The 24,424-nt window shown below is 49.9% G+C and overlaps 9 protein-coding genes across 9 annotated transcripts; 6 read left to right on the top strand and 3 right to left on the bottom strand.

Annotated features, from left to right (window-relative positions):
• The first annotated feature begins 379 nt into the window (after positions 1–379).
• Positions 380–1,407, top strand: GGI43DRAFT_270579 (signal transduction histidine kinase). Its single transcript, XM_083201073.1, has 3 exons — positions 380–552; positions 610–764; positions 969–1,407. The coding sequence occupies exons 1-3, from the start codon at positions 529–531 to the stop codon at positions 1,228–1,230; spliced, it is 441 nt and encodes a 146-aa protein (XP_083055709.1). The 5' UTR covers positions 380–528; the 3' UTR covers positions 1,231–1,407.
• GGI43DRAFT_417889 (uncharacterized protein) lies at positions 1,131–1,787 on the top strand. Its single transcript, XM_083207473.1, has one exon. The coding sequence runs from the start codon at positions 1,393–1,395 to the stop codon at positions 1,729–1,731; it is 339 nt and encodes a 112-aa protein (XP_083055708.1). The 5' UTR covers positions 1,131–1,392; the 3' UTR covers positions 1,732–1,787.
• Positions 1,788–2,522: 735 nt separating this feature from the next.
• GGI43DRAFT_270975 (kinase A anchor protein) lies at positions 2,523–3,970 on the top strand. The gene has a single exon (XM_083201078.1). The coding sequence runs from the start codon at positions 2,759–2,761 to the stop codon at positions 3,512–3,514; it is 756 nt and encodes a 251-aa protein (XP_083055707.1). The 5' UTR covers positions 2,523–2,758; the 3' UTR covers positions 3,515–3,970.
• Positions 3,971–4,076: 106 nt separating this feature from the next.
• On the top strand, positions 4,077–6,465 carry GGI43DRAFT_270711 (uncharacterized protein). The gene is made up of 3 exons (XM_083201075.1): positions 4,077–5,276; positions 5,362–5,574; positions 5,704–6,465. Exons 1-3 carry the CDS (start codon positions 4,427–4,429, stop codon positions 6,201–6,203), a joined length of 1,563 nt encoding a protein of 520 aa, XP_083055706.1. The 5' UTR covers positions 4,077–4,426; the 3' UTR covers positions 6,204–6,465.
• Positions 6,466–8,014: 1,549 nt separating this feature from the next.
• GGI43DRAFT_270808 (uncharacterized protein) lies at positions 8,015–9,350 on the top strand. Its single transcript, XM_083201077.1, has 2 exons — positions 8,015–8,677; positions 8,758–9,350. The coding sequence occupies exons 1-2, from the start codon at positions 8,436–8,438 to the stop codon at positions 9,242–9,244; spliced, it is 729 nt and encodes a 242-aa protein (XP_083055705.1). The 5' UTR covers positions 8,015–8,435; the 3' UTR covers positions 9,245–9,350.
• An 889-nt stretch (positions 9,351–10,239) lies between these two features.
• GGI43DRAFT_417866 (tRNA lysidine(34) synthetase) lies at positions 10,240–13,114 on the bottom strand. The gene is made up of 2 exons (XM_083207472.1): positions 12,904–13,114; positions 10,240–12,833 (listed from the first exon to the last, which is right to left on the bottom strand). Exons 1-2 carry the CDS (start codon positions 13,031–13,033, stop codon positions 10,855–10,857), a joined length of 2,109 nt encoding a protein of 702 aa, XP_083055704.1. The 5' UTR covers positions 13,034–13,114; the 3' UTR covers positions 10,240–10,854.
• A 1,123-nt stretch (positions 13,115–14,237) lies between these two features.
• On the top strand, positions 14,238–16,507 carry GGI43DRAFT_270735 (uncharacterized protein). The gene has a single exon (XM_083201076.1). The coding sequence runs from the start codon at positions 14,352–14,354 to the stop codon at positions 15,867–15,869; it is 1,518 nt and encodes a 505-aa protein (XP_083055703.1). The 5' UTR covers positions 14,238–14,351; the 3' UTR covers positions 15,870–16,507.
• Positions 16,508–16,943: 436 nt separating this feature from the next.
• Positions 16,944–19,538, bottom strand: GGI43DRAFT_270593 (uncharacterized protein). Its single transcript, XM_083201074.1, has 2 exons — positions 18,531–19,538; positions 16,944–18,470 (listed from the first exon to the last, which is right to left on the bottom strand). The coding sequence occupies exons 1-2, from the start codon at positions 19,443–19,445 to the stop codon at positions 17,019–17,021; spliced, it is 2,367 nt and encodes a 788-aa protein (XP_083055702.1). The 5' UTR covers positions 19,446–19,538; the 3' UTR covers positions 16,944–17,018.
• Positions 19,539–20,945: 1,407 nt separating this feature from the next.
• GGI43DRAFT_417858 (mitochondrial carrier domain-containing protein) lies at positions 20,946–24,387 on the bottom strand. Its single transcript, XM_083207471.1, has 6 exons — positions 23,812–24,387; positions 23,637–23,717; positions 23,331–23,538; positions 22,314–23,053; positions 22,064–22,229; positions 20,946–21,980 (listed from the first exon to the last, which is right to left on the bottom strand). The coding sequence occupies exons 1-6, from the start codon at positions 23,972–23,974 to the stop codon at positions 21,428–21,430; spliced, it is 1,911 nt and encodes a 636-aa protein (XP_083055701.1). The 5' UTR covers positions 23,975–24,387; the 3' UTR covers positions 20,946–21,427.
• Between the last annotated feature and the right edge of the window lie 37 nt (positions 24,388–24,424).

The raw sequence follows: 24,424 nt of genomic DNA, 5'->3' as shown, positions 1-24,424 counted from the left end.
AAAGCCAGATTAGTGAGTCAATCCTCGCCCACTCTGTTTCACGATCCCCCAGATCTCGGCACTGCGGCCATTCATGTTGTCAAGCTGCTATTGCCTGCAAGCTGCCACCTATTACCTACTACCGAGACCCTCCTCACTGCTCCCCTCACGCACGCAGCTTCTAATGTACCAAGAACGCAAAGCTTGTCCACGCCCCCTGTCGTTCTAAACACCTCCTTGTGTTTTTTCCCTCCTTTTGCTTTTTTCCCTTTTCTTTTTTTTTTCTCTTCACATATAGCTGACCGTCCTTTTTCTTGCAGCCTGATTCCTCTTCTCTAGCCGACCCTATTCACCCGTAGATCCTCATTTGGGCCTCCTTCTCACTGCTTGTGGGTCGCATTTCGTCAAACTATTAAATCCGTCCCGCGGACACTCTTTGGCCCTCCCCCACTCTCAGCTAAACCGCGACCCCTCCATCGTGGCCATCTTCTCTGCTCAGCGACCGAGAAAAGCGCAGATTTCACCCCTGACCTTGACACATCTTTCACAATGGCAGCGCTCCCCGACGACAAAGTTAGTCTCCCTGCATCCCCGTGAGCGTTATACAAACTAACACTACCGGCTATCTAGGAGCTCGAAGCCATCTTCGGCGATACCATCGACCTGACGACATTCAAGCAGATTCTCGAGATGGACGAGCCTGGTGACAACGAGTTCAGCTCGTCCATTGTGTTTGGATTCTTTGAACAAGCTGAAGAGACCTTTGACTCCATGGACAAAGCCCTGTATGTTACTCCTGCCACTCGTCGTTCTGCTACGTTCTCGGATACTCTATACATCTACTGTCTTCTGGCTTTATCTCCCTCCCGTTTGCTGTCATGAGACGGGGTACAATACTTTTGTCCTCGCTTGCATCCAAACCACTACCATCTGCCACTGTTCTCTCGTTCTTTTCACATTTACTGACGCACATCCTTCAATTCATATAGGACGGCAGAAGACCTCGACAAACTATCAGAACTCGGACACTTCCTAAAAGGCTCCTCCGCGACGCTAGGATTGGTCAAGGTTCGAGATGGATGTGAAAAGATTCAGAGATACGGCAAGCAAGAGAACCTCGATGGCTCTCCAGAGAAAGACGTCAAAGTATGTCTGGAACAAATAAAATCAGCGCTCGCAACTGTCAAGACCGACTACGAAAAGGTCGAGAAAGGACTGAGGAGTTTCTACGCCGAAGATGATGAAGAGTAGGGCGCTTAATTCGTCATCGCTAAAGATCGGTGATGACAAGTAAACCCTGATGGCTACGCGCCTTGCCTCTGCGACGCTCAGCAGGAGCACTCAGGCGCGCTAGCTCTACAGTAGGAGCCATTTAGGTTCCTGGCTGCTGTATATCCATGCGCGAGGAGTGGAATGATGCAAATCATCGCGTTTTCCGCTGCTCATCCTAACCGCTTTCTTGCTCTCTCTTTTCACCTAAGTCTTTTTTTCCTCTTGAAATCATCTACACTCACGACTCCTTTTTACTTACATCATCACTTTATGCATGATGGCAGCAGCAAGCAACGCGACCAACGCAACTTGGATTTTGCTGTCCGCGGGCTGGCGCTTGAAACTTGGCAGGATATAGGGAACGCGCACGGCTGTCTTTACAAGCGCATTGTTAGGTTCATGGCAGCAATATGTTTTTTGGGGAGCTCAAAAAGTTGGTTGCACATTAAGAAGTCGTCTGTACAGGGAGGGGCAGCGTAGAAGAGATACCAACATATTTAAGAGTTAATTCCAGGACGATCTGCATGCCAAACAAATACTCTTCCTCTTTGCTCTGCTATTTTTTTTTCTAAACCCCCTCTCGAAACGAAGCTCATCTGCAGATCTCGTGCCGAGGGCTTGCAAATTACGTAGTTGGCGACGCCATCCCAATGAAGCTTGGCGCGATCTGGCACAGATCTGTGGCTAATATCGGCAGGACTGATATGCACGTGGCTGCCTCCAATTCATCTACCAGCGTCAGGCATCCGATGGGCATCTCATCTCTTCTTTTTCATCAGCCTACAAGTCTTCAAAGGTACGTAAGCCATCTCAATACCTACCTTTGCACTGGTATCTCGAGGACAGGAAGCATCTCTCTTTTTCTTCAAGCTCGAATCACGACGAAAGGCTCTCAACGCCTGCAATGCCACGGCACATGTTCCTCCCGGCTATGCTCTCACCATGCACTTTCTACAGCACATTGCTTCACCCCTTGCTTGAAGATTCTCAAAAAGAGATTCTCGTCTTCTGCAATCCATACACTCTGCGTCTAAGCCATAGAGTCAAGTCCAGTGACTTGGAGGTTATCGTGGCATCAATTGATGGCCTCGGCATGCGCTTACTTGCACCACAGTATGTTGTACAAGAGCGCTTGTCCACCTAGGTTACTCTAATTGGGACGGCAATCTGTGCTCCTTTTTCTTCATGTTACACACGGCAGATTGCTATTTGCTGGCCTCTGCTGGCTGGAGACGCCTTGCTTTGGACGCCGGATGTGATGCTGACGTGATGCTGCTCACTGATGATATTGTACCTATGGACTGTATCCGATAAGGGGGGCTACAGTATGCCGCTGCTCTGGCCCGACATGCCGTGTCTCGATTTGTATCTTTTCTTACATTCTCAGATTTCCCAGCTGATTCATCACATTTACCCCAGTTATCATATTTGACAGCTTCTTACCAATCGTCTCTCGCAGATATCTTTTAGCCACACACCCTCTCGTATTAGGCTGATTGGTGCAAATATGCCTCCAAAGGCTGCTCCTACACATTTCCTCTGTATCCCCCTCGCTGGGATGCAGCTAGCCAATGCTCTTTCATCGTTTCGAGCTGATGTGACCAGCGCAATGAGCTTCGGCCTGCCCAAGGACGCAGTTCGGCCTTTGGGAACGCTACATCTAACACTCGGCGTCATGTCTCTGAACAAGGACGGCGTTGGAAAAGCAGTAGGAATACTAAAGGGCCTGAAGCTGAGAGAAATACTTGCCGAGTCAAGAGTGGCCAAGTCTAATAGGACGTCTGCTGCTGTCTTGGCCCTGTCGGGCGGTGATATCGATGCCAGTCAGTTGTCACAGCCAAACGGCGGCCTTTCTCTCACAATTCAAGGGTTGCACTCAATGCAGCCAGCAGCGAAGGCGACTGTCTTATACGCACCTCCCTCAGACCCTGCAGGCATTCTATACGATTTCTGCAAGCAGCTACAAAAGCCCTTTCAAGACAGTGGACTAATGATTGATGAAAATCGCCCGTTGCTGCTTCATGCTACTATTATCAATACCATATATGTCAAGAATAGTAGTGGTAGCAGTGGAGCAAGAGGGAAAAGGAGAGAGAAGCTAACAATCGACGCAAGAGATGTGTTAAGTCGATACGACGACTACATATGGGCCGAAAATATGCCCATCACTCGGGTCGCTCTGTGTAGAATGGGCGCGAAGCCAATACAAGGGACAGACGATGCTGCATACGAAGTCGAAGCTGATGTCGAGTTTGAATCTTGATATAGCTTGAGACTCATCTCAACAGTAAATTGCACATGTCAATAGAATCATGCATCCTTAAATATAGGCCAATAGGATCGTATATGCAGCAATTCTGCAAAAAGCTGCAGCAATATAGCTGCAGGTGTATTCAACGATTCGGTCAAGTATTGCTCATACAACTGCTTGTTTGTGTGAGAAGATGCTCCGGTATTAGTGTACAGATTCGACATAGGTCCGATAACACCTCTGCTCCGTATAATAGGTATATGAAGCACTATCTCTCCTCATTTTATCAGTTATCGAATTTTACAATGCAGATGCGATCCTGCAGGATGCTGTCAAGTGACAAGCAGTGGACATCTAAAATTGCATGATTCAAATCAACGTGCGGTTGAGCGTGGATCATTATTGGGAAGAAAAGAAACTAGAAGAAAAAAAAAAAAAGCACAATTCATTCTGAAACGACCGCTCTTTATTAAATGCATCTGTTTCACAAAGCTTGGCGTTTATAGCTGTTCTAGCGTTGCAACACAAGAGTGAAGCTCATCGGTGATGCCCCGCGCAGCTCTTAGCGTTGGTCCAAGCCCCTCCCAAGATCCGTCGGCAGATTTGCGGCAGCTCCCTGTCAAGGGGACGTCCAAGTGTTTATATCCAGATCCATAACTCGCATCTGACCTTTAGGCAGCCGCCGAACCAGCATCTTCTCCCCTTTTGCTTTTTAATTGTCTTCGCCTGAGATAGTAGCAATCAGGGGAGGCTCTCGCCTACAAAAAGGCACAAACCAAAGCTGCCAGAGTGGCCTGCTCAGCGCATCAGCCATCATGCCGAACCAGTGTCATAGAGTCCCATCCTTCGGCATCACCACAGCGACTTTCGCAAATCAGGCGAACTGACCTCGACCCGATACGGCGCGCGACACAACACGAAGAAATGAATCAATCTGATAAGCGCCGCGGTGGCGGTCGCAGCAGCAGCAACGGCCCAGCTTGGCGAACTGGACAAGCGACACATACAAGCCGCCACAGCACTCATACGATAGGCGGAGCAGCAGCAAGCGCAGGGAACAGCAGCGGCAGCAACAATTCCGACACCATGCCCTTGATGCCACCTCGCGCAGCCATGGTGAGCACGAGCTCAACAGGCGGAGACGACTCCCATAATGGAAGCCCGATTCTAGATCGAAAACGCAAAGAGAAGGCTCGAGATAAATCGAACAGCTCTTCTGGCACAGCTAGAGGGTCAAGTCCACACGGCGTTTCCAGTACAAGTGGCGGCAGCCCAATCTCAAAGCAGCAGCTTCGCCGTCAGCAGCAACAATCAGATTCAGCCTCAACAAGCCTCCTCCGCGAGAAAGATGAGCGCATCGCCTATCTAGAGAATGAAATGGGGATTATGGAAAGAGAGTTCCATCAAGAACTGGATAGACTGAGCCAGACAGAGAGCGAAACCGCGACTTTTTGGCAGGGCAAACATAGCGCGCTAAATCAGCAGTACCTACGCACAGATACAGAGCTAAGACTGCTGCGAGCCGAAGTTGATGTGCGTGAGGGGGAGAGGGAAGAGCTGCGGCAAGGAGTTGAAGTCCTGCGGCGAGAGCTACAAGAAAAGGACGATGAGATTAGAAGACTAAGGGGTCAAGTCAGAGGGCTAAAAGACTTTGTGAGCACGAGCACAAGAACGGACGACCAGACAAGCGATGAGGTGTTTGGTGACGGCATGACCAAGTTGGGGAACGGGCTGCAGAATTGGGTCATTACCAACTTCAGAAAAGCAAAACTAGGTGAGTTACAAGCTAAATTATAACGAGTCAAGAAGCTCGTATTGGAGCGAACATTTAGGCTGACAGAGTGGAATACGAAAAGCAGATTTATCCCAGGCCACTGAGGCTACGCTTACAGAACTCAGCCAACTCGTGCCCATGTACGAAGAGCTGATACATACGTCAAAAGTCCACCTATTACAGTCCATCGTTTCGAGCATCCTCGTTGAGATGGTCTTCAACGCCTACTACGTGGGCCTCTCAGAAGAAGCTACCCAGCACTTTCAACAGATGGAGCAACTACTCACTTCTCTTTGCTGTTTGTCTCCCTCTCTTTCTTGTCCCCTTTCTTCTTTTTTTTTGGTTCCTGCTTCTCTCTTCTGTAATATATAATCTGGGGAAAATTCAACTAACACCAAAGGGGACCAAACAGCCTCAACCGATCCAGTCAACCAATGGCGCTCATCCACTTTAGCTCTCCTCCGCCGCGAGGCACACCACCTCCACGACAACACTGATACATTTGCCGAGGCTGTCATATCTCGTATCACCCAGCTCCTCGACCACATCATCAAATCCTCTCCGCCTTCAGCCTCGGCTTCGATACCCCCAACTTCAGCTTCGACCTCGACCTCACCTTCAACTGCCCGAGACTCCGCCCTCCGGGTACTAGTTAAAAACTCCATCGAGCTAGCACGCCTGCTCGTCGTGCAAAAGGCCCGGTTGCGGGTCTACATGCCCTCTATCTTACCTCATCAGCAAGTCCTTTTTGAACCAGATACCATGGAAGACATTGGCGGGGAGGAGGACGAGGAGAATCTAGCTAGCCGAGAAATTAACTGCGTCGTTTTCCCCGGCGTGATCAAGCACGGGGACGAAAACGGGGGACACATGCAGTACCGCAACGTCATTGTCAAAGCGAGGGTCCTGTGTAGTCCAGAAGAATAGACAGACATGACATGATATTCCCACCGCGGTGACCAAAAAAAATTGCAAAATAGATAAAGAAAACCGCTAGTACTAGCAGTTTTGTGATTCCTACAAGCACAGCCCACTCACACGCTCATTTTATTTCACCATCTCGGCTCAAAAGACATCATGATAGAGAGCGCCAAAGCCAAAGGATCAAAGAGTAGTATAACTCAATTCTGCAGCATTACGTCGTTTCCGTACGAGAAACCCCCAAGCGGGTCCAGCAACTAGGCAACGGGAAACGGGCCGCCAACCCCGGGCGCCACCGTTCACTGAATCCACCAGCCGTCATGGCCATACTGTACGGTGCTGCTCATGGCTCAATGCTTTTGTCTCCCCGTACAGTGCCTTTTTGCATGTGTTGATGCCCGATACGGCCCTCCCAACCCTTTCTGTGCTGAAATGCGCCACCCCCAGAGTTAAAAGGTGCAGCCGACATCCCAATTTGAGCTCTCGCCGTCAACTAGATAGGTAGGCAAAGGTCCCCAGGTCTGCCTGCAATGGAGCAATGCGAGCAGCTGAGTTCACGATGTAACCAGCACTATAAAAAAACGGGTCAACGCTTTTGGCTCGCCGGACCCCCTGTCCTTTGGCTTTTCTCTTCCCAATTTCACTCTTTCTTTTCTCCTTTTGCCACCCAAACACCATTGATTAATATCGCAATGATCACGGGAAGCAGAAGAGGCAGGTAGGAATCAAGTCATCCGACTTGAAACGGCGTCATACAACAGGCATTGCGTCGAGTTTATGGGAACTAAGCCTTGGGACTTGGGATTTGGGCATAAACGATTCACAGGCAAGAGTCGAAAATGGGCTGTGTTGGGTGTGTGTGTGTGTGTGTGTGTTATGCCGAGATGTGTAGAGGGATGATTCGTGTCAACAGCTGAGCGGTATACGCTGGCACTGGACTAATCTTAATGGGCATACGGCTGTACGGAAGAAGAAACAGTCCAGCGGTTATACCGCGCAAGAGAGCTCACTGCTTGCTCTCACCGCAGCAAGGGAAACTCGTTAGGTGCAGTTAGCCAACTAAAACGTAGTGAAGAAAAGGTATCGAGTTCCGATAGCTAGTCCAAAACAGAGCCGATCGCCCAGGTCCGCTTGGTATAAGCATCTCTGCCCATTACTGCTTTCATATCGGCGGGGAACCCCGCAGGTCCAAGAGCCGCAAAATATGGCGGTTAGAGCTGTTCGCTGTTCGCTATGTTCCTTCGATTTTGCTCCCTGGTAGGGTAGCTCATAGCAACCTGTGCTATCGGGAATGACGAGGTAGAGCGCTGAGCAAGCCCACGGCCTTGATGTAACGGTCCGGCGTCGCAACTGGGTGCTACATGCCCATCGTACGTGCCACACAAGACTCAGCATGCTTTTATCGTAATCAAGAGCTCGTAACAATGGGCATTGTCGGTGAGAAGCTGCCACATTATTCGTCCATATCTAAACATTTCGACCTCTCATTGGATATAATAACAAGCGTCCAGACAAAATAGCCGGCTTGGCGGGTTGTCCCGGCTTTACTTTTTGTTGCGCCGTTATACAGTAGACAAGACATAATTCGTGTTAAATGTGAGGATTCCCTTGCCGATATGCATCCTGCATCAAATGACATGTGGCAGTACGTGTCGTTCCAATATCCGTGATGGATGGCAGACACCGCCTGTGCAAAAAAAAATTCCAAATCCAGCTTCTTAGCTCTGCTGGTTGATGATTCGAGCACTGCTCAATATTTTAGTACTATCGCAGGACTGCCGTGGTGGAGAACGACAGACGCAGTGAGACCGTCCACGGAGAGTCTGCCGTCATCACCGTTAACCACCCCACGACCCAGCCAGAGCTTTCCATTTCCACTTGCGCTGCCACTCCACAGGGAGAAAAAAAAATATATCCTTTGTCATTTCTCAACCTGCATTTCTGCTTCCTCTTGCAAAAGAGAAAAGCCCCAGCTGTTGCCGTGTCAGAGTACCTTGGCGCACGTCGCTGATTGGGCTATTCCCTACACAAGCCGCGTAACTTCAAGCGTCCACTCAGTTTGTCTGACCTATTCTTTGAGAACACCCGATCAAGGTTCGTCGCAGCTATCGTTTGAGTGCTCGAGCGCACAAGCTTGTTGGACAGGGAGCTTCCGAGTCACTTGTTGGATCTCCAAATAAGCGGTTCCGGGGTAGTCTGATAGCCCAGGCTAAACTGATCGGGCAGCGTCCTTTCAGCATGGTGACACCACGACGTGAAGAGCAGAGGCCTTCAACGGCGCTCCAGCCGGAAGACATTTATGGCTTTCTGAGCGATCTTTATCAGAGGAGAACCAGGTACATGGCAACAGGAAGCTCTGAACCCATTCACATCGATCCATGCAGAAAACCACACGCTTTGTCTTCCGCAAGTGGTGAAACTCGGCGCTCCTCCGTGTGCTCCTCCGTTTTTGACTCGGATGGGTCCTCGTCTTCCATGTCGTCAGTCCCACCAGGGTATATCTTTCCGCTGCATAACATTTCTCTCCTTTGGCCATCAGTATTAACATAGCTATGCATAGGCCACAGCTCCCGTGTGAGTTTTGCGGGTATGACGACTGCGAAGAGACGTTCGATCTAAATAACATCGGTGACTGGGTGCAACATATTTGCGGCCATCATCTCCTGTGGAGGCTGCCAAGTGTTTGCATTTGCTGGTTTTGTGATGACGCTGTCTTCCACGCCGCAGATGAGACAGCGGGTGAGCGAGAACGCAATTATAGAGCCAGAATGCATCACATTGCCGACCACTTTGGCCACGGTGCGACAACCTCCGAGATTCGCCCAGACTTTTACTTTCTAGACCACCTCCGCGATATTGGGTTGGTCTCAGAAAGAAATTTTCGAATTTATAAGGACTGGCACGAAGCTCCCCAGCCAAAGGGCGGCATAAACTCTGAAGAGCCTACTTTGTGTGCGTGTGGTCAGGAAATGGCTGTCGAGGTGATGTACCGTCGCGGGCGTGAGTGTCGGCGGTTGGTTCGTCATCATTGCCAATATTCCCGATGAAATAGTCGTTGTTAGAGAGGCGGAGTTGTCATCAGCTTCTTCAGTATTGTGTCCCCCACGGTAGATGTCGTCTAGAGCCTTTGCTGTGATGAAGTGGCGTGGATGGCACAATGACGGTACATCGGGAGACTTGTATCATGATGGTCATCCAACGATAAACCTATGGTGGCTGTCTGTTGGTAACGTCTCTTGATGGGTCGGACTGCTGCTGCATGTCGGATCAGAAATGTTTTTTGAAAGATCACCCCTACTCCATTCATGCTATTCCTATTCATGCTTCTCCCCTATCCTCTTCCTCTTCCTCTTCCTCTTCCTCCTTCTCTTTGATCTATCTTCATGGGTTCATGGGTGCAACAGACATACCTCGGCGTTATTTTGGCTTGAATTCTTTATGTTTTGTCATTATGGGAATTATTTTGATTGTGATAGGTTGGCTTTTGTTTTTGATCAAGAAAGAGAGAGCTGGCACTCTTTCTTCGATGCCCGGGTGGCTGCAAAAGCAAGCTCTGGCATCGATCGCGGCGATTGAAGATTCAAGTTTCATGTTTGGGTTTCTGAATTCTCGGTTAACGGAATATTTGTTTGTGGGAATGAAAATGATGGACCGTTATCTATTTCACGGCTGCACTTTCTGGGGGCGTTTGCCCAGATTATAGGCGGTAGCCTGGGGCTCGGATGAATGTTTTTTCGGAAGGATATACTAAATATCCTTTTATATGAACACCTTTTTTTGTTTAGTTTTCAAATATTGCCAATATTTTCATAGGCTGCCTCTGTGGCGAAACATGTATGCTATGACTCGTTTTTTTCGCCTTCAAGTCTTGGAATCGTGGCACCAAAAAAATTTATAGCCATCTTTAATACGCGGCATCAGGTACCAACAGACCATCGCCCAACGATGCTAAAGTCGTCACATCAAATATTTAGGTAGCTAGCGATACTCCCTCACAATCAAATGCCATTTCCCAGATATCGGAGAATTGAAGTAGAAGACGTAGCTCTACTTGGGTGTGAGTATAAGCAAGAGTGCAGAAGAAGAGGTACGAGTAAATTTATACGTTGTAGTCATGTTATGCGTAGGTAAGCAGGCTGTGCTGCAGAATTCCCCCTTTTAAGTGGTGGCAGAGCACTTATACGGAGTACAGCGTGAAGCTGAAGTCAAGACTCATCGACTCACTCCTTATCTGACGGCTGCTGACGACACATGCGCTCATCCGCAATATTCGTCACGGTGCATATTTTGGAGATGGTCTTCTACAAGTGTATTGAACCCGCAGTGGGCTGTTTTGTGACAAAGAGATTGGCCCTCGAGTTTCATCCATTCATCAACCAAGGCTAATCAGATATCTATGCAAAGGCAAGGGGAGCACAGCCCTGTAGTCCTCCAGTAATTCAGTTGACGATGACTACAGAAATTCCATCGTTCCAACTGGATCTCACGAATCAAAGGGCACTAACTATCGGGTAAAACGGGGGTGGCCAAGGGTATGACTGCATTAAGTCCTATGTCTGGGGAGATCTTTAGTCTGTTTTAGGATGCATTGGTGTTTCGACTTGGGGAGAGACTAAGCGTTGCATTTCTTGGTCGACACGAATAGTAGTGGCTCCTCTCATAGGTTCGTTAAATCTTCCCATACACCATGGGGTTTTCTGGCTTGGCCACCCCTCCGTATTCCTTGGCTCCGCAGTACTGTACTTTGTTTCTTGGCTAAGGGACGGGTAGATCTCAATAGCGACGCTTTATTCCTTTGACTTTGCTTGGTGGATCCGAGCAAAGTCATGTCAATATTCTTGTACCTTGCCTCGTATTTGACCCATCTCTCGAGGCCTGGCACGTGGATTCCCAAAGTCGGTAGTGCCAGCAGTGTCATTATTTGCTTGCAATCTTCGCCGTCGCTTGACTCTTCAATGCTGTAAAGAGCTGGTAGCGAATATCGCACTTTTCTCGGTGCATAGTGCTTAAGAACTTTCTCAAAGTTTGAACGCTCTCTTGGAGGTAAGGCCATTCGAAACGGCTTCGCAGAAGAGGGAAGAAAAGGAAGCACGTGAAATTTTGCTGCAATGCAGGCGCTCACTCGTATCCAGAAGCGTCCGTCCCATAATTTGGCTGTTTTCCACCCGCGCCAGTGGCGGTGCCGACTTGGCTGGTCGCTATCAGCGTCCAATCTCAGAACACCAGCTCTGTAGTTTAGGTAACCCGGGAGTTTTCGCTCTGGTAACGGCTGCTTTGAGGAATATGGTGCTCTAGACAAGAGCCACGTCAATGAATTCGTTTTGAACACGGGCTCAAACAGTACACCTGCTATTGAAAAGGCCTTTGGCTCTGTCACCAGCATTTCATCGGATGTTTCTGATAAATGCGGGAAGAGTCGGTCTACTGCGTTTTCCAGATTGGCTAGAGGTGGTAAATGGAGCTCCGGGGTTACAAAATCAATGAGTTTGCGGATCGCTATAGCGGCTATCAGTCGACGAGAGCGTTTTCGTGCCTCTTTACGTGCCTCTTCTCTAGTCTGAGCGGACTGGCTTCTGGTGTTACGCAACTTCTCACGCCAAAGAGTAGATACATCAATCATTAAAGTACCCGCATTGGGATCAAAATCTTTGATGACGTTTTCGCGAATCAGTAGTCTGTGGGCTTCAGCTTCTTCCAGCTGAGCCCTCTGTCTCGACCGATGAGCAAGTGACAGAACGGATGGCTTCTGCAGAGCCTTGGGTAGTGTATGAACTCGCGTAAGTTTCCGGATAGCATTGCGGGTTGTGAGAGTTGGATCTGTGTTGGTGCGATCTTCGAACCATCGGACGCCGTTGGCCTCACAGGTTGCAATGAGCCTGGCTTTGTCAAACTCCAGAAGCGGTCGATATATCATGACACCACCATCTTCGCTCTGCAGAGGAGTCAAGTACGGTATACTGGGATCAAAGTCTCGAGATAGATGTCCAGGAAAACGTGTAGACGCATCGTCCACGTTAAAGTATGATTTGATTTGATCCCATGACTCTGCCTTTTTGTCATCTTTCAGGATAAAGCGCAGCCGCTTCATTTCGCGCGCTGGTGGTCTGAAACTTAGAAAGGGGAATTTTTGCATTTGGTCATCAAGCAGGCCACTCTTGTAGACATGATGCAATTCATAGCACTCTGGAATGGCGTTGGCTTCACGGATGCCTTGCAAGCCTCTGTACCCGTGGCCCGCGAGCAGCCGCATCAGAACAGTCTCATACTGGTCGTCCTGATGGTGAGCAAAAAAGAGGCTTGGAACCTGAAGGTATCTACAAGTAGAGCCTAGAGCTTGGTATCGCATCGTGCGTGCAATGCTCTCGACATTGGGTAGAGTAGTTGGTTCGATGCCATTCCATCTCTGCTCTCTCCAATTCAATGGTTTGATGACGGACTTGAGACCAATTCTCTTCAGCTCCTGCATCACACGAGAAGCTTCCTGGGAGCTCTCTTCTCGTAGCTTATGGTCAACAACGATGCCAAAGGCACTCTCAGCAGGGTTGTCAGCAATCTTGATGCCCTTGTATACTTTGAGAAGGGAAGAGAAGAGAAATGCCATTGCCATGGAATCTACTCCTCCGCTAATGGCAAGGGCTATAGTCAACAAGAGAGGTTAGCCATGACATATCTATATATATAGGAAATGACATCTGCAAATACTTGCCTATACGCTGTGGCCGGGCGTAGTATGCCGTAGGGAATCGTGGCCGGCATGTTGCCAGCACAGCATCCCGGAACTCGTGCACTGAGATGGGACTGGAGCCATGATGAAAAGCCGGCGTCTGCGTGCTCATTCCACCATGCGCTGCTGCAATAGCACAATCAGGGAAAGTCCATGTAGGTGGTGTACGGGGAAAGGTGAAGGATGAAGATGTAGTGAAGCAAGCAAGGATTGATATTTTCTGATTGGTGGGAGACGAGCTCAAAGTGAAAAGCTCAGCTAGAGCCAATTGCTACAGGCACATGTACCGAGTACCTAACAACCTCAGTCGTAATGCTGCAGTCACAGCGTACAGATTCGTCGGCAGAATGGCCCGCTGTTTTGCCGGCGCATGTGTGGCGCTGAACCGAAGATAATAGGTCATAATCGGTCATGCGCTGCCATCACAAGGACTGGCTTTGATAAGCCGTGGACGAGCTGTCAGGTACGTCTCTTGAGGTGATGAAAATTATCTCCGCATATCCATCCATTCCCGTGCATGTGAAAAGATTTCACACACACCCGCTGCAGGGGTCATGCAAAGCAGGTCCAGAGATGCTGCTCTAGCTCTTGTTACTGGAAACAAGCTCTCGAGCTGCCTCCCAAACCCAACTACCGGACATGGGGCCAGCCGACAGCAGTATCCCTGTCTCGCCTCTCTTTTTTTTTTCTTTTTTTCTTTTTCTTCTCCTATTTCCATCTTTTGCATGCACCGATGATGGTGCCCATACTAATTATAGTAGGCACCTGATAAATGTTATAAGTGCCTACCTCTATGAACCTACACTGAAGATATGGAGGCAGCCATCAAAGTGGCTCTAGTGGATCAAACAGCGGCATTTCAGACCCTCTATAGGGCCGTCTTCAGGGGTGGCCACCGCTGCGGCCTCTGATTTGCCGCGCTGTTGCCACCCGAGCCTGGAGCTACAGGCGTCCGGCTTTTCGGTTTAGCGGGCGTCTTGCATGGCGAGGCTAACTGCAGCAGTTGGCGAAACAGTGACTGGCGACTGGCCCACCAAGTCTGCCTTCAGCTGCATGCACGCACACGACACGACACGATACGACAGACTTGGACGGCGATCAGCGCTTTTTTCTCTCCTTCTTCCTTTCTTCGCTTTTTGCGCATCTGATTCTTTCCGTCTCTCTCTTCCCCGTCTTGCCATGTTCTCGCGCAGGGTTCGCTAGAGACTCAGCCGCCGTTGCGACCAGAAAAACTTGCATTTCCCCCACTCCAACCACCACCTTTTGCAGAAACCAGGGCCGGTTGGCTTTAACGCTTTTTGCTAGCTGATGCAGCAGTCCACAGCTGCAAGAGAAGCTGGAACAACCAGAGACAAAAATAAACATTTTCAGAGCCGGATCTCGCATCGCCTCGTCTCATCTCGTCGTGTCGCCAACGCCATCTGATCCTCATGGTCTCCCAACCCGATCCAGCGCCATCCCTCGCAATCCGCGGCACCTCGTCCCTGGTCTCTCGCCCGTCGGCTCGCAGCAAGCGCTACAATCGCTCGACAGTCGGAGCCGCCAGCTCGTATCTGCCGCAGAATGAATTCCCCGTCTTCTCCCACAGCGGCGACGTCGAAATCCTGATCCGCGCAGGCTCTGTCGAAAACCGATATTTGCTGCACCGACACACTCTGACGCGATGCAGTGGCTTCTTCGAGGCGAGCACGTCGGTTGAGTGGTCGCGGGCGCAGCCGCTGCTTCCTAGCGGTCACGAGCTGTCTCGGATCGGTGAGGACGGCGGGGAGGGAACAGACTCTGAGAATGCGGCGCCGAGGAAAAAATGGCGATACGAGCTGGATTCCGGCTCGGGGCCGAACGACATTCCTATGCTGGTGCAACGAGACGAGCCGAGAGAGGATCCCCGGCCGATGGCAACGGCTTCGCTCTTTGGGGCGCCCAAGTCCTCGCGCTCCTCTCATCACAAGAGCAGCAGCTACTCGCATTCTTCCAAGCGCGACTTCTCACGATCTGTCATGAGCCTCGGTGCCCAGCCTCAGACGCTTTCGCAGGCCGACGAAGATCTACTGCGCGATTACGACAACCTGTTCCGCACCTTTTACAACTACCCGCCAGTGCTGGACAGCATCAACGTTGCCGACGCCTACGTGCAGTGCAAGAGCCTCTTGACTCTGGCAGACCAATACGATGCCCTGGCCGTTATTGGCCCCCGTGTGGACCACCACTTGCTGCAGTTCCAGTCACGTCTATGGAAGCAGATTGCAAAATACCCCATTTCCTACCTTCGTCTCGGCTATCTTGCACGCAGCAAAGTCATCTTCCAGGAGGCCCTCATCCACGTCGTTGGCCAGTGGCCCGCCGGCGAGCGCAGCCTTCGCGCCACCATGCCCGACATTGTGCTGGACATCATCGAGGACAAGGTGGACGAGCTGGAGGAGACTGTCAGCCGTGTCGAGGGCCGCCTGTTCCGCCTCAACCTCAACACATCCAGGGGCGAGCGCGTCACCCCCAACAACGGCTACCTCGACTGGCTGGCCACGAGCCTCTTTCGCCAATGGATCGCTGACAACACCACGCCTCAGCCGCCGCCCGAGTATCGGCACCGTCCCGGGTCGAGAGAGAATCGCCCCGCCGATCCACCTCCTCCTCCGCCGGCCCCGCCGCTGACCTCCGTCGGAAGAGCGTACCGCACTCTCGGGTCTGACAATCCCGACACATTTCTGGGCCATGATGAATGCAAAAAGTTTCTCAAACTGACGCCCGAGTTCTACAGTCGGGAGAACCTGCGGCGGTTTGAGAAGCGCATGGACGAGCTCAAGGCCATGGCCCGATCTGTGGTCCGGCCCTTGATGAACAGTGGCCTCGAGCTGGACTTGAGCGGCTCAAGCCGAGTTGCTGACAGTATTGGGTACTTGACGTGCACTGAAGTCGGCAATAGAGACCTGCCCTGGTCGGTAGATGAATGATTTCTTTTTCTCTTCCCTTTTTTTCTTGAAGAAAATGATGGGAGGAGTATATAATGATAAAAGCCAGAGAGAGACAAATCACTCAGATGAAATGGCTTAATTTTGACATATATGATACAGCATAAGGCGGCATAATATGGCATTTGTGTGAGTTTACTGTCTACAATTCGCATATTGGCGTAAGAAAATATGAAAAAGAGGGAGAAAAAAACATAATGAGATGAGATGAAAATGATCATGATAATAATATCACGCTATACGAATATTTTGATGGAAGGAAACAAATCTTTGGGAACGAAATACATACCGATCTGAACTGGACTATATGAAACGGGGGTTGGCTCATTTCTTCTTCTTTTTTTTAAGTTTGAATACCTTTTTGTTTTTGGAACGATGGTTAATCTTGCTTGTTTTTTTCTTCTTCTCTTGTTATATTTTTCAACCGATACCCTTACTTGTCGTTTGTCTAGTTCAGAAAAATGAGAAATTCTTTTATTGTTGAGGCAAACTGTGGTTTTCTGTTTTTGGGGGTATTTAATACGTTTTTTTCTTCTTTGTTTTCTTGCTGGAACTTGATACACGATACACGAACACACACGATCAGTACATACAAAGGCATCAGGCAAATTTTGATGCTGTTTGAGGCATTGCTTCCCTTTTTTATTTAATATATATACGCATGCTCATATTAGTTCTCATTCTCAAATAGCATTTATAGCTTATTCCTTTTATAATAATAAAATATCTTATATTATATTTTGCTAATATGGAAAGAATGATTCAAGTAGGCCTTTACTTTAAACAGAGAGAGAGACGTAAAAGCACCACCTTGCAAAAATTAACTAAAGAGCGTCGCAATACTTCTCCCCTCATATTCCCGTTTCATAAGAAAAATAAAAAAGAAAGTCCATTAATTCGTTTGTGCTCGCTCTTCTTCTGTTTAAAAAATAAATCGCCGTATGTCTCTGAACATGTTACCACCCTTCATGTTCCAATATGAATTAACTAGTTTCTCGAGCTTTTCTCCATATCCACCAATATCTTTCTTTCTTTTTCTCCATCTTTGTTAACATCTTGTCATGGTATCATCCCAAAATAAACTCTTCATCATCATAATTGCAAAAAGAACAAAAATTGCTAGTTCATCGTTTAAGCCTTTCCAAATGCCAGCTCCTCGCGGCCAGACATAGAATCGATGGTTAGATCTGACTTGCCATCACCCTTGGTTCCCTCAATGCGCTTGATAATGCCCCCAGATCGCTTAAAGTGCAGATCATCACCTCGAATATCCTGCGAGCCAGAAAGAGTCGTCAAAACAAAGCCTCCTTCCCAAGAAGCAGGGTAGTTGAGCCTAAAATCACCGCTGATGGATGCGTGGTGAGACTTGAGGCGAGTCAGTCCGTCACCTCCACCGTTGGCGTTCATAGTGGGCTCAAGTTCGGCGTCTGGAAGCTTTGCCAGCTGTGCATCAGGGTGGATAATGATCCAGGGTTCGTCATAGTTATCCAACTTTGAGTTTTTATCCTTATGAGCTGACGGTGTCGTGGGGTCGAGATAACCAGTTGCAGACTCCTTCCACAATGGCTCGAGCAGAGTCAACGTGGTCTGTCCACTCTTTGTGTCGGTTGAAAGGATAGGCTGCGACGAACTAGATCCAAAGAGAGGCAGCAGCTTCAACTTTTGGTCTCCAGAAATGGTCTCAATCTTGGCTTTTGATGTAAAGGCCAGCTCAGCGTTAATCTCACCAGAAGATGAGGACACTCCAACGACATAATCTCGCGGAGGGAATTCGTCATTGCGCTTGTTGCTGAGTAAAGTCTCAATTACCTTGATGTCTCCGGAAACAGTCTCGACATTGAGCACGGCTTGTTCAGGCTTCTTATCCTGTGACGGCTTTGCAGTAAGATCCGTCTTGATATCGCCAGAAACACTGTGGATCTTGAGGAGGTCGTACAGAGGGAACCAGCCGATAACATCGCCGCTGACAGTATCAATGATGATGCTCCGAGAGGCCAAGGTGTACGGTGCCACATCGCCCGACGACAAGCGGCCAGTGACCACATCTCCTGAAATAGTCTTGATCTGAGCATCGGTAACAGAGCTAAGAACAAAGCCATCTTTAATAGCGACATTGAGTTGAACGGTCTCAACGTGAAACGATTCGAGCTGAGCTTCACGGGGGACAGAGACGGTGATTCTAATCTGGATGCAGGGGCGCCAGCTGGGCTCTCTCCAGTCGACCCAGCGGGGAACAGTTACCTTGAACTGTTGATTTCGCTTATCGAAGTCGACATCGACATGCAGATCCTCGTCGTTGGTGACGATTTCAAGCTGAATCTGGCCGGAAGATTTGGTATCAACAGGCTGCAGGATGACCTCGCCATAAACGTTTGGCGTGGGCCCTCGGCGGTTTCTGCCGTCTTTCTCAATGGTTTGGATAATGCTGAGCTTTTTGCTGCTGCCGAAGGTGACGACTTCGTTGATCTTTGAGTCCTTGTAGGGCCCACCCAAGCAGTTGTTGTTAGGAGGCCACACCATGTTGGGAGGAGGGTTGTTAGTCGGGGGCGCTTTCACAGGTGACTTGTCAATGATGCCAGGCTTCTAGATGGTAATGATGTTAGATATATATGCCCTCTTTTATATGATGTATTGCGTACTCACCCTGTTGCTGTCGCGTACGCCAATGGTGCCGCCAAATAACGCAAGGACAATGGAAATAATAACAAGGACACCAAGGATGGTGCGCACCTTCTTTCTTGTGTTAGTATTCCTTTGTATTCTTCGCCACAATGTCTCTCGGGATCCATTTGGCGGTCCGCCCATGGACTCGGGCTGTCGTGGAAGCAACGACTGATTCTCTTCAGGCACACCCATGGCGTCAGACTGCGCAGCAGCTTGTGGAGGTGAGAATGTCTGATAGCTAGAAGACAGTGGTGGTGAAGAGGCTGAGGGAGAATATGCAGGAGGTGCGTCGGTCTGGCGATGAACCGTATACTGGTTTGTAAGCTGGCCCATAGAAGTTGAGGGCTGGAATGACGAAACCTCTTCGTCAATGCTACGACGATGATAATGGCCGGAGGGAGAGGCAGATGACGACGACGTGGAGGACGATGAGGCCAAGTGACGATGAGCTTGAAACTGGGGATATGCAGCAGCTTGGGAGGGAGGTAGAGGAGCACGGGATTGGTGAGAGGGCTGATAGTAGCTAGCCTCGCCCTGGGTCACTGAAGGTTGGTGATGCGGCTGGCGGTCGTCAAAGGGAGTCGAGCCGCCAGCAGCAGCACTATTTATGCGACTCTCCTCCTCGGCTTCTCTCGCCTTGGCCGCAGCGCGATCCTCCTGCAGCGTCGGGTCCTCCACCATGACATTGGGCACAAAGGGCACGCTGGACGACTGGCGCACAGTGTAGTGCGATGATGACGTTGCGGCCTCTTCTAGACCAGACGACGCGTGGAAGTAGCCGTCAGCGGGCGACAGCGCACTGTTGTCGTCGTGCTGCTCGTGCTGCTCGTGCTGCTCGTCCTCCCAGGGGTTGTCATCCCCCGAGTACAGGTTGTCCGAGTATGGAGCCGGCATGGCCTCGAATCAAAGCCAGTGGCGTCTGGCAATATGGGGAAAGCGGGCAGCAAAGTAAAAGTGAAACACAAAAAAGTAAAAAAGGCTGCAGAAGTATTTCAAGAGCTGACGAAGCGTGTCGTCGTCTAAGACGAGGCTACTGCCCGCAAAAAAATGGCAAAGTGGGTTACACCAGGAACGAGCCGGTATGTGGGTTAAAGCATGCAGGAATTTAGCAAAAGTCAATGCAAGAGGACGCAGCCAACCAGGCGAGAGAGGACTCGTGTCTCTTTGGGCAGACGAGTCTTCTCTTCGCAAACGGGGTGGGCTAGATGGGGAAAGAGTAAGTAGAGGAGAAGAAGAGATGCGAAGAGAGGAGAAAGAGAGAGAGGAAGTGGAAGCGAAGGTGGTGTTGGAAGAAAACGGATGCCAAGCACCGCGATTTGACTACATTGATAGGCCAACCGCCCAGAAAGTCGCGGCTCAGTTCTACCCCCTCGCTACCTGGCTGCTACCTGTTGCCACCGCGGCTGGGCAGTCAGCTCGTCTGTCGACACCTGGTAATGGGCAGGTTGTTTCCTGGACAGCCTTCTGGGGGAGCTTCCTCTTCTTCTCCTCCTCTCCGGGGCTCTCCACACCTCCACTCGCTCTATCCGCCGTGCGCTAGACGATACGATGAAAGCGAGTGGGTTGGCGTAGTATAAAGAGAATTACAGACGGATTGCCAATTCTGACAGGTAACAATTCGCGATCCAATTGAGAGAGGGGCAAATTCTTCTTTTTCTTTTCAGCTCATACCAAAACCCAGCATCTCTCCAATATCTACAAGTAAAAGAAGAAAATCTCTGAGAGATCAAGGCTCAGGTGTTATTACCAACCGCCAATAATCCATGTCAACCAAACCAACTGCTAGTGCCCTTGCAAAAGTCCCCCCCAAAGGATCGGGCTAGGTCAAAACCACCCAGTTTCTCCTCATTAACCTACGGCGCCATAAGCTCGCTACGGGCCGGGAGTGCCGCACACGTGCTGCTTTGTCTTTTTTCTCTCCATCTTTCTCTCTTTGCTAGGTACAGTACCCCCCGGAAATGACCTGCCGGCTGGCGTAATCAGGCACGTAACCCAGCCAGCGATGGTAGGGCGTTCGTCATTCTTGTCGCTCATGGCGATAACGATGGCCATTCTACGCGCCCTTCCATTCGCCACTGGATGTAGAGTCATATCATGTAGCTTTAAACTAGCATTACGACCTGTATTTTTTCCCTCTAGCTCAAATGCAACCCTCCATTCTTGCTGCTCGATGATTTCGCATCAAGAAAATCGCAAAAGCAGCCCGGCTCCAATGAAATCCTCCCCCGGCCTTTGCCACCGGTCACGGAGCTCTTCGTCTCCACTTTTCCGGGTACCGAGCCCGAAGCATGACCTCCCATATTGGCAATGTGCCCATTTCTGCGCCTCTTTTCTTTCTTCAACCTCTCTTCCCACCCAATTTCATTACAATGCTTCGTTTCGTGGTATTGAGTCTTGAGTTTTAATTTGCTCAATTTACAGAGTCTATAAAATGGTAGCTAGATTGAAGGCACTCTCTCGTGTCTCAACATCCATCCTCTTGGATAGAAGGGTTCTTTTCTTCTACCCTCCAGCTCTAATTCATCTTCTCCACCAAAATCAACGTATAAATGAAATAATGTTTTTGTTTCCTTTCTTTAGTCCATCGCATCCAAGCCTTCAAATAAATACGTGGCCATGATCAATGCCGCCCCCATGATCCGTCTAGAACCAGCCGTCCGTCCTTTCTACTACACAGATCCCAGCTTAAACAGTCACCAGAAAAAGGCCTTCCAAATGCGAATGAAGCTCGCTGCCAACCAACCAACCATTATGTCCGACAAATGAGATTGACAATGCTAATGCAGTAAAATAGATGCGTGTGTGGTATCATCATATCCTTTCCTCTATACCTCTTACCAGCTCCGTGACATTGCAGCTGCCCTAATTTTCACCAATCAGTGCAGTGCGAGAATGCGTTTTGCGTTTTCGTACACCACCCACGTTATGCTCAACGCCGGGGCAACTTTCAAAAGGTTCGGCGTCAGACCTTTGTAGAGTCCGCGGAATCCTTCATGCTGGATCGTCTTTTGCGTAACATCCCAGATTCCAGTGTATGTCTGAGGGTGCATCACTGTGCCTTGCGTCTGTAATCTTGTTCGAACCACGTTTAGCGGATAGACAACTGACGCGCCAAAGGCTCCGGATGTTGCGCCGATAATTCCCGTGGCGATATTGCCCGGTTCAGCATCATCTTCGTGGCATCCTGCATATTTGGCATAGCGGATGCGGTAAGTCTTCTTGAGAAATTCAAATGTTCCCATGTCGATGGCACTATAGGGGAACATGCCGATCAGTCCCATGGCGACACCCCGATAGCAGGCTCGCAGACCACCATCTGCGTACATTTTCTTGGCCGTCTGCCTGACGAGGGCGCTCCCTGTCAGGCCATCTTTGACAGTTTCGCACTGAAGTCGGAATTTGAGAGTATCAAGGGGATAGACGCAGAACCTGTTTTGAAAGGTGTGGTCAGCAAGAGTACGTTGAAATCATAGCAACAACAGGTCGATGAAGGTTCATCAGCTCCTACGTACTGGGCAATCATTCCAGCCATGCCGCCGGCAACAAATTTTGAATACGAGTTAATATTTCTGGCATCTCCATGGCCCTCAAAATTTGCCAGCACTCGCTTAGCTGCTTCGTATGATCCGAACTTGATAGCCGTCTCCGGCATAATCTTTATAACATTCAATCCATTGCCTGTTGTTTTTTAGGCGGCCATTGGTTAGCCTAATCATGCTAAAGACATTCACTGCTCATAAGCATAGTGATTAAAGTGCTTACCGGCAAAAAAGCTGCGGACTCCGCCAGATCGATACAGGTCTTTCATGGCATCGCTAAAAGGCCTCGCTGCGTTTCTCAGGGCATCAATGATGCGGCCCTGCTTCAGAGCCCCTATCGCCGTCTCGGTACCGACGTTGGTGTTGACAAGCAAATACACCTTCAATCGGTCAAGAGGAGCAGTGGCCGTCCGCGACACTCCACCGGCGATGGCACCCGCAAGGAAGTAACCTGGATGGGGAGCAAAGTCTGTCAGTCTAAATTTCTTTCTTTTTGTCGGTAAAGCTCCGGTAGAGGACTCTTCACGGTGCTCGACTGAGATGCCATCGCCGTCGGTCTGTGTAATGGCATCATCTGCCCCTGACGGGTCCTGCTCGACTTCTGAAATCTCGATAGCAGACGCATGCGCCGTCGCGTCAACAAAATTTCCTCTTGCATGTTGTAGCGGCACTTGGAGCTCCGGGTCTACTATCCCAGCGGCTTGCGGAGGAGACGGTGGAGGAGGTGATGGAAGCTCTGGGGGCGTCCTCGGATAGGACGAAGGAAAGGCCACTCTTAGGAGAGAGCCGAAGAGGATATTAAGAAAAGAGCTAGAAGAACCGGCCCTACCTAAGCCTTCCAATGTTTCCCCGCTCACAAGGGAATCTCCCTCAGGCGTGACATTAACCACCGAGTAATAAAAGGACAGGACGGCATGGAGATGGGACTCATCCTGGCTCCCCGGCATGAAGAGCAGGAATTTCCTGGGGTAACTCGGTCAGCTGGTGGTCGCTTTTTCGCCATTCGGGGCCTTTTCATGAGGCATATATATCAGAAGGCACAAACAGGGCGTTTGTTGGTGATCGGTCTTGTGGTGTTCAGCGTGCCCGTGTCCCCAGCTCAAGACCGAGGCACATGACCCCTTGGGATCGCGCGCCTGACAGCGATCCACCCAAGACCAATAAACGGCCCCCATCTATGTCATAGCAAAAACAAAGATACGGTCTGTGAATCAGAACAAGTGCTTTATGCTTCACTTACCGCCATTCGTCAAAGCTAACGTATCCATCATTGTTCACGTCCATGTCGCTGAAAAAATCATTGAGCCTTCGGTTCGACACTGTCAACCCCGCAGCCTTGAATGCTCTTTGGAGCTCTGATTTGTCCAGCTTCCCGTTGCCGTCGCGATCAATGGATTTGAATAGGTCGAAGAGTTGGCGCTCCGCTTGCCGCACAAAATCTCGAAACTCTAGCAAGTCGAAGAAAAAAGCTCCGAGTCAGTAGCTGTAGCTAGCTGTAGCTGTGTATAAGGCGGCTTGCGCACGCCAAAAACAATTGATTATGTACCTTCATATTGAATCTTTCCGTCGCCGTTGGTATCCACCTCGTTCATGATCTTTTTTAGCATCGCATCCGCATTCTTCAACGCTATTTGCAGGAGAGAGAAAAAGTCAACATCTGAATAGTCATTGTGGGGTAGGATGCGCAAAGGCGCAAAAGAGACAGGAAGAAAGGTTCTTACGATGATCTATCTTTTTAAAGCCCTTCTTCAGGCCTTTGAGGTCCAGCTCTCCGCTGGCGCTGGGCTCCAGCCGAGCCCAAAGACCCTCAACGCGATCATGATGCTGGATTTGCGGCTCATGAAGCCCTTTCTCCACCTCGGTAGCTGGCCTAGACTGTGTCATGGCTCTGGCATTTCTCGAAGGCGACGTCGAAGCGGCAATTGGGATGCCGCTATGGGTTGAAGAGTTCTGCAGGCACGTCGTCTTGTGTCGTTCCGGTGTTATCTCAACCGCATCGTAGAGGTCTGGAAGTTTGCGATCTGGCGGGCGATGCCAATTGAGAAATGGGGACAGCAACTGACGTCGTAGCTCGGGAGTAGCAGGATTGGAGGCCGCGGGTTAACGGGCTGTTTTAGGGGAGGATTAGCCTTGGTAGTGCTGTGTTATGGGGGGTTTAGCGACCACTACGTAATAAATCGCAGCTGTTTGGTTCGGGGCAATTAAGGGGGGGTTGATTTGATAAGGATAAGATTGCTTATCGCCCCGCAGCCTCACCCGTCCGAGCGTAGATTGGCCCGACGATGGACTTGGGTAGGAAATACTGCAGTATTACATGCAGTATTATGACACCCT

This window comes from Trichoderma evansii (genome assembly GCF_050947405.1).
Source record: "Trichoderma evansii strain SZMC 28006 chromosome Unknown GGI43scaffold_32, whole genome shotgun sequence".
NCBI classification, from domain to species: Eukaryota; Fungi; Ascomycota; class Sordariomycetes; order Hypocreales; family Hypocreaceae; genus Trichoderma; species Trichoderma evansii.
The sequence above is the reverse complement of the archived record's forward strand: the minus strand, read 5'-3'. Positions and strand labels throughout refer to the sequence as shown.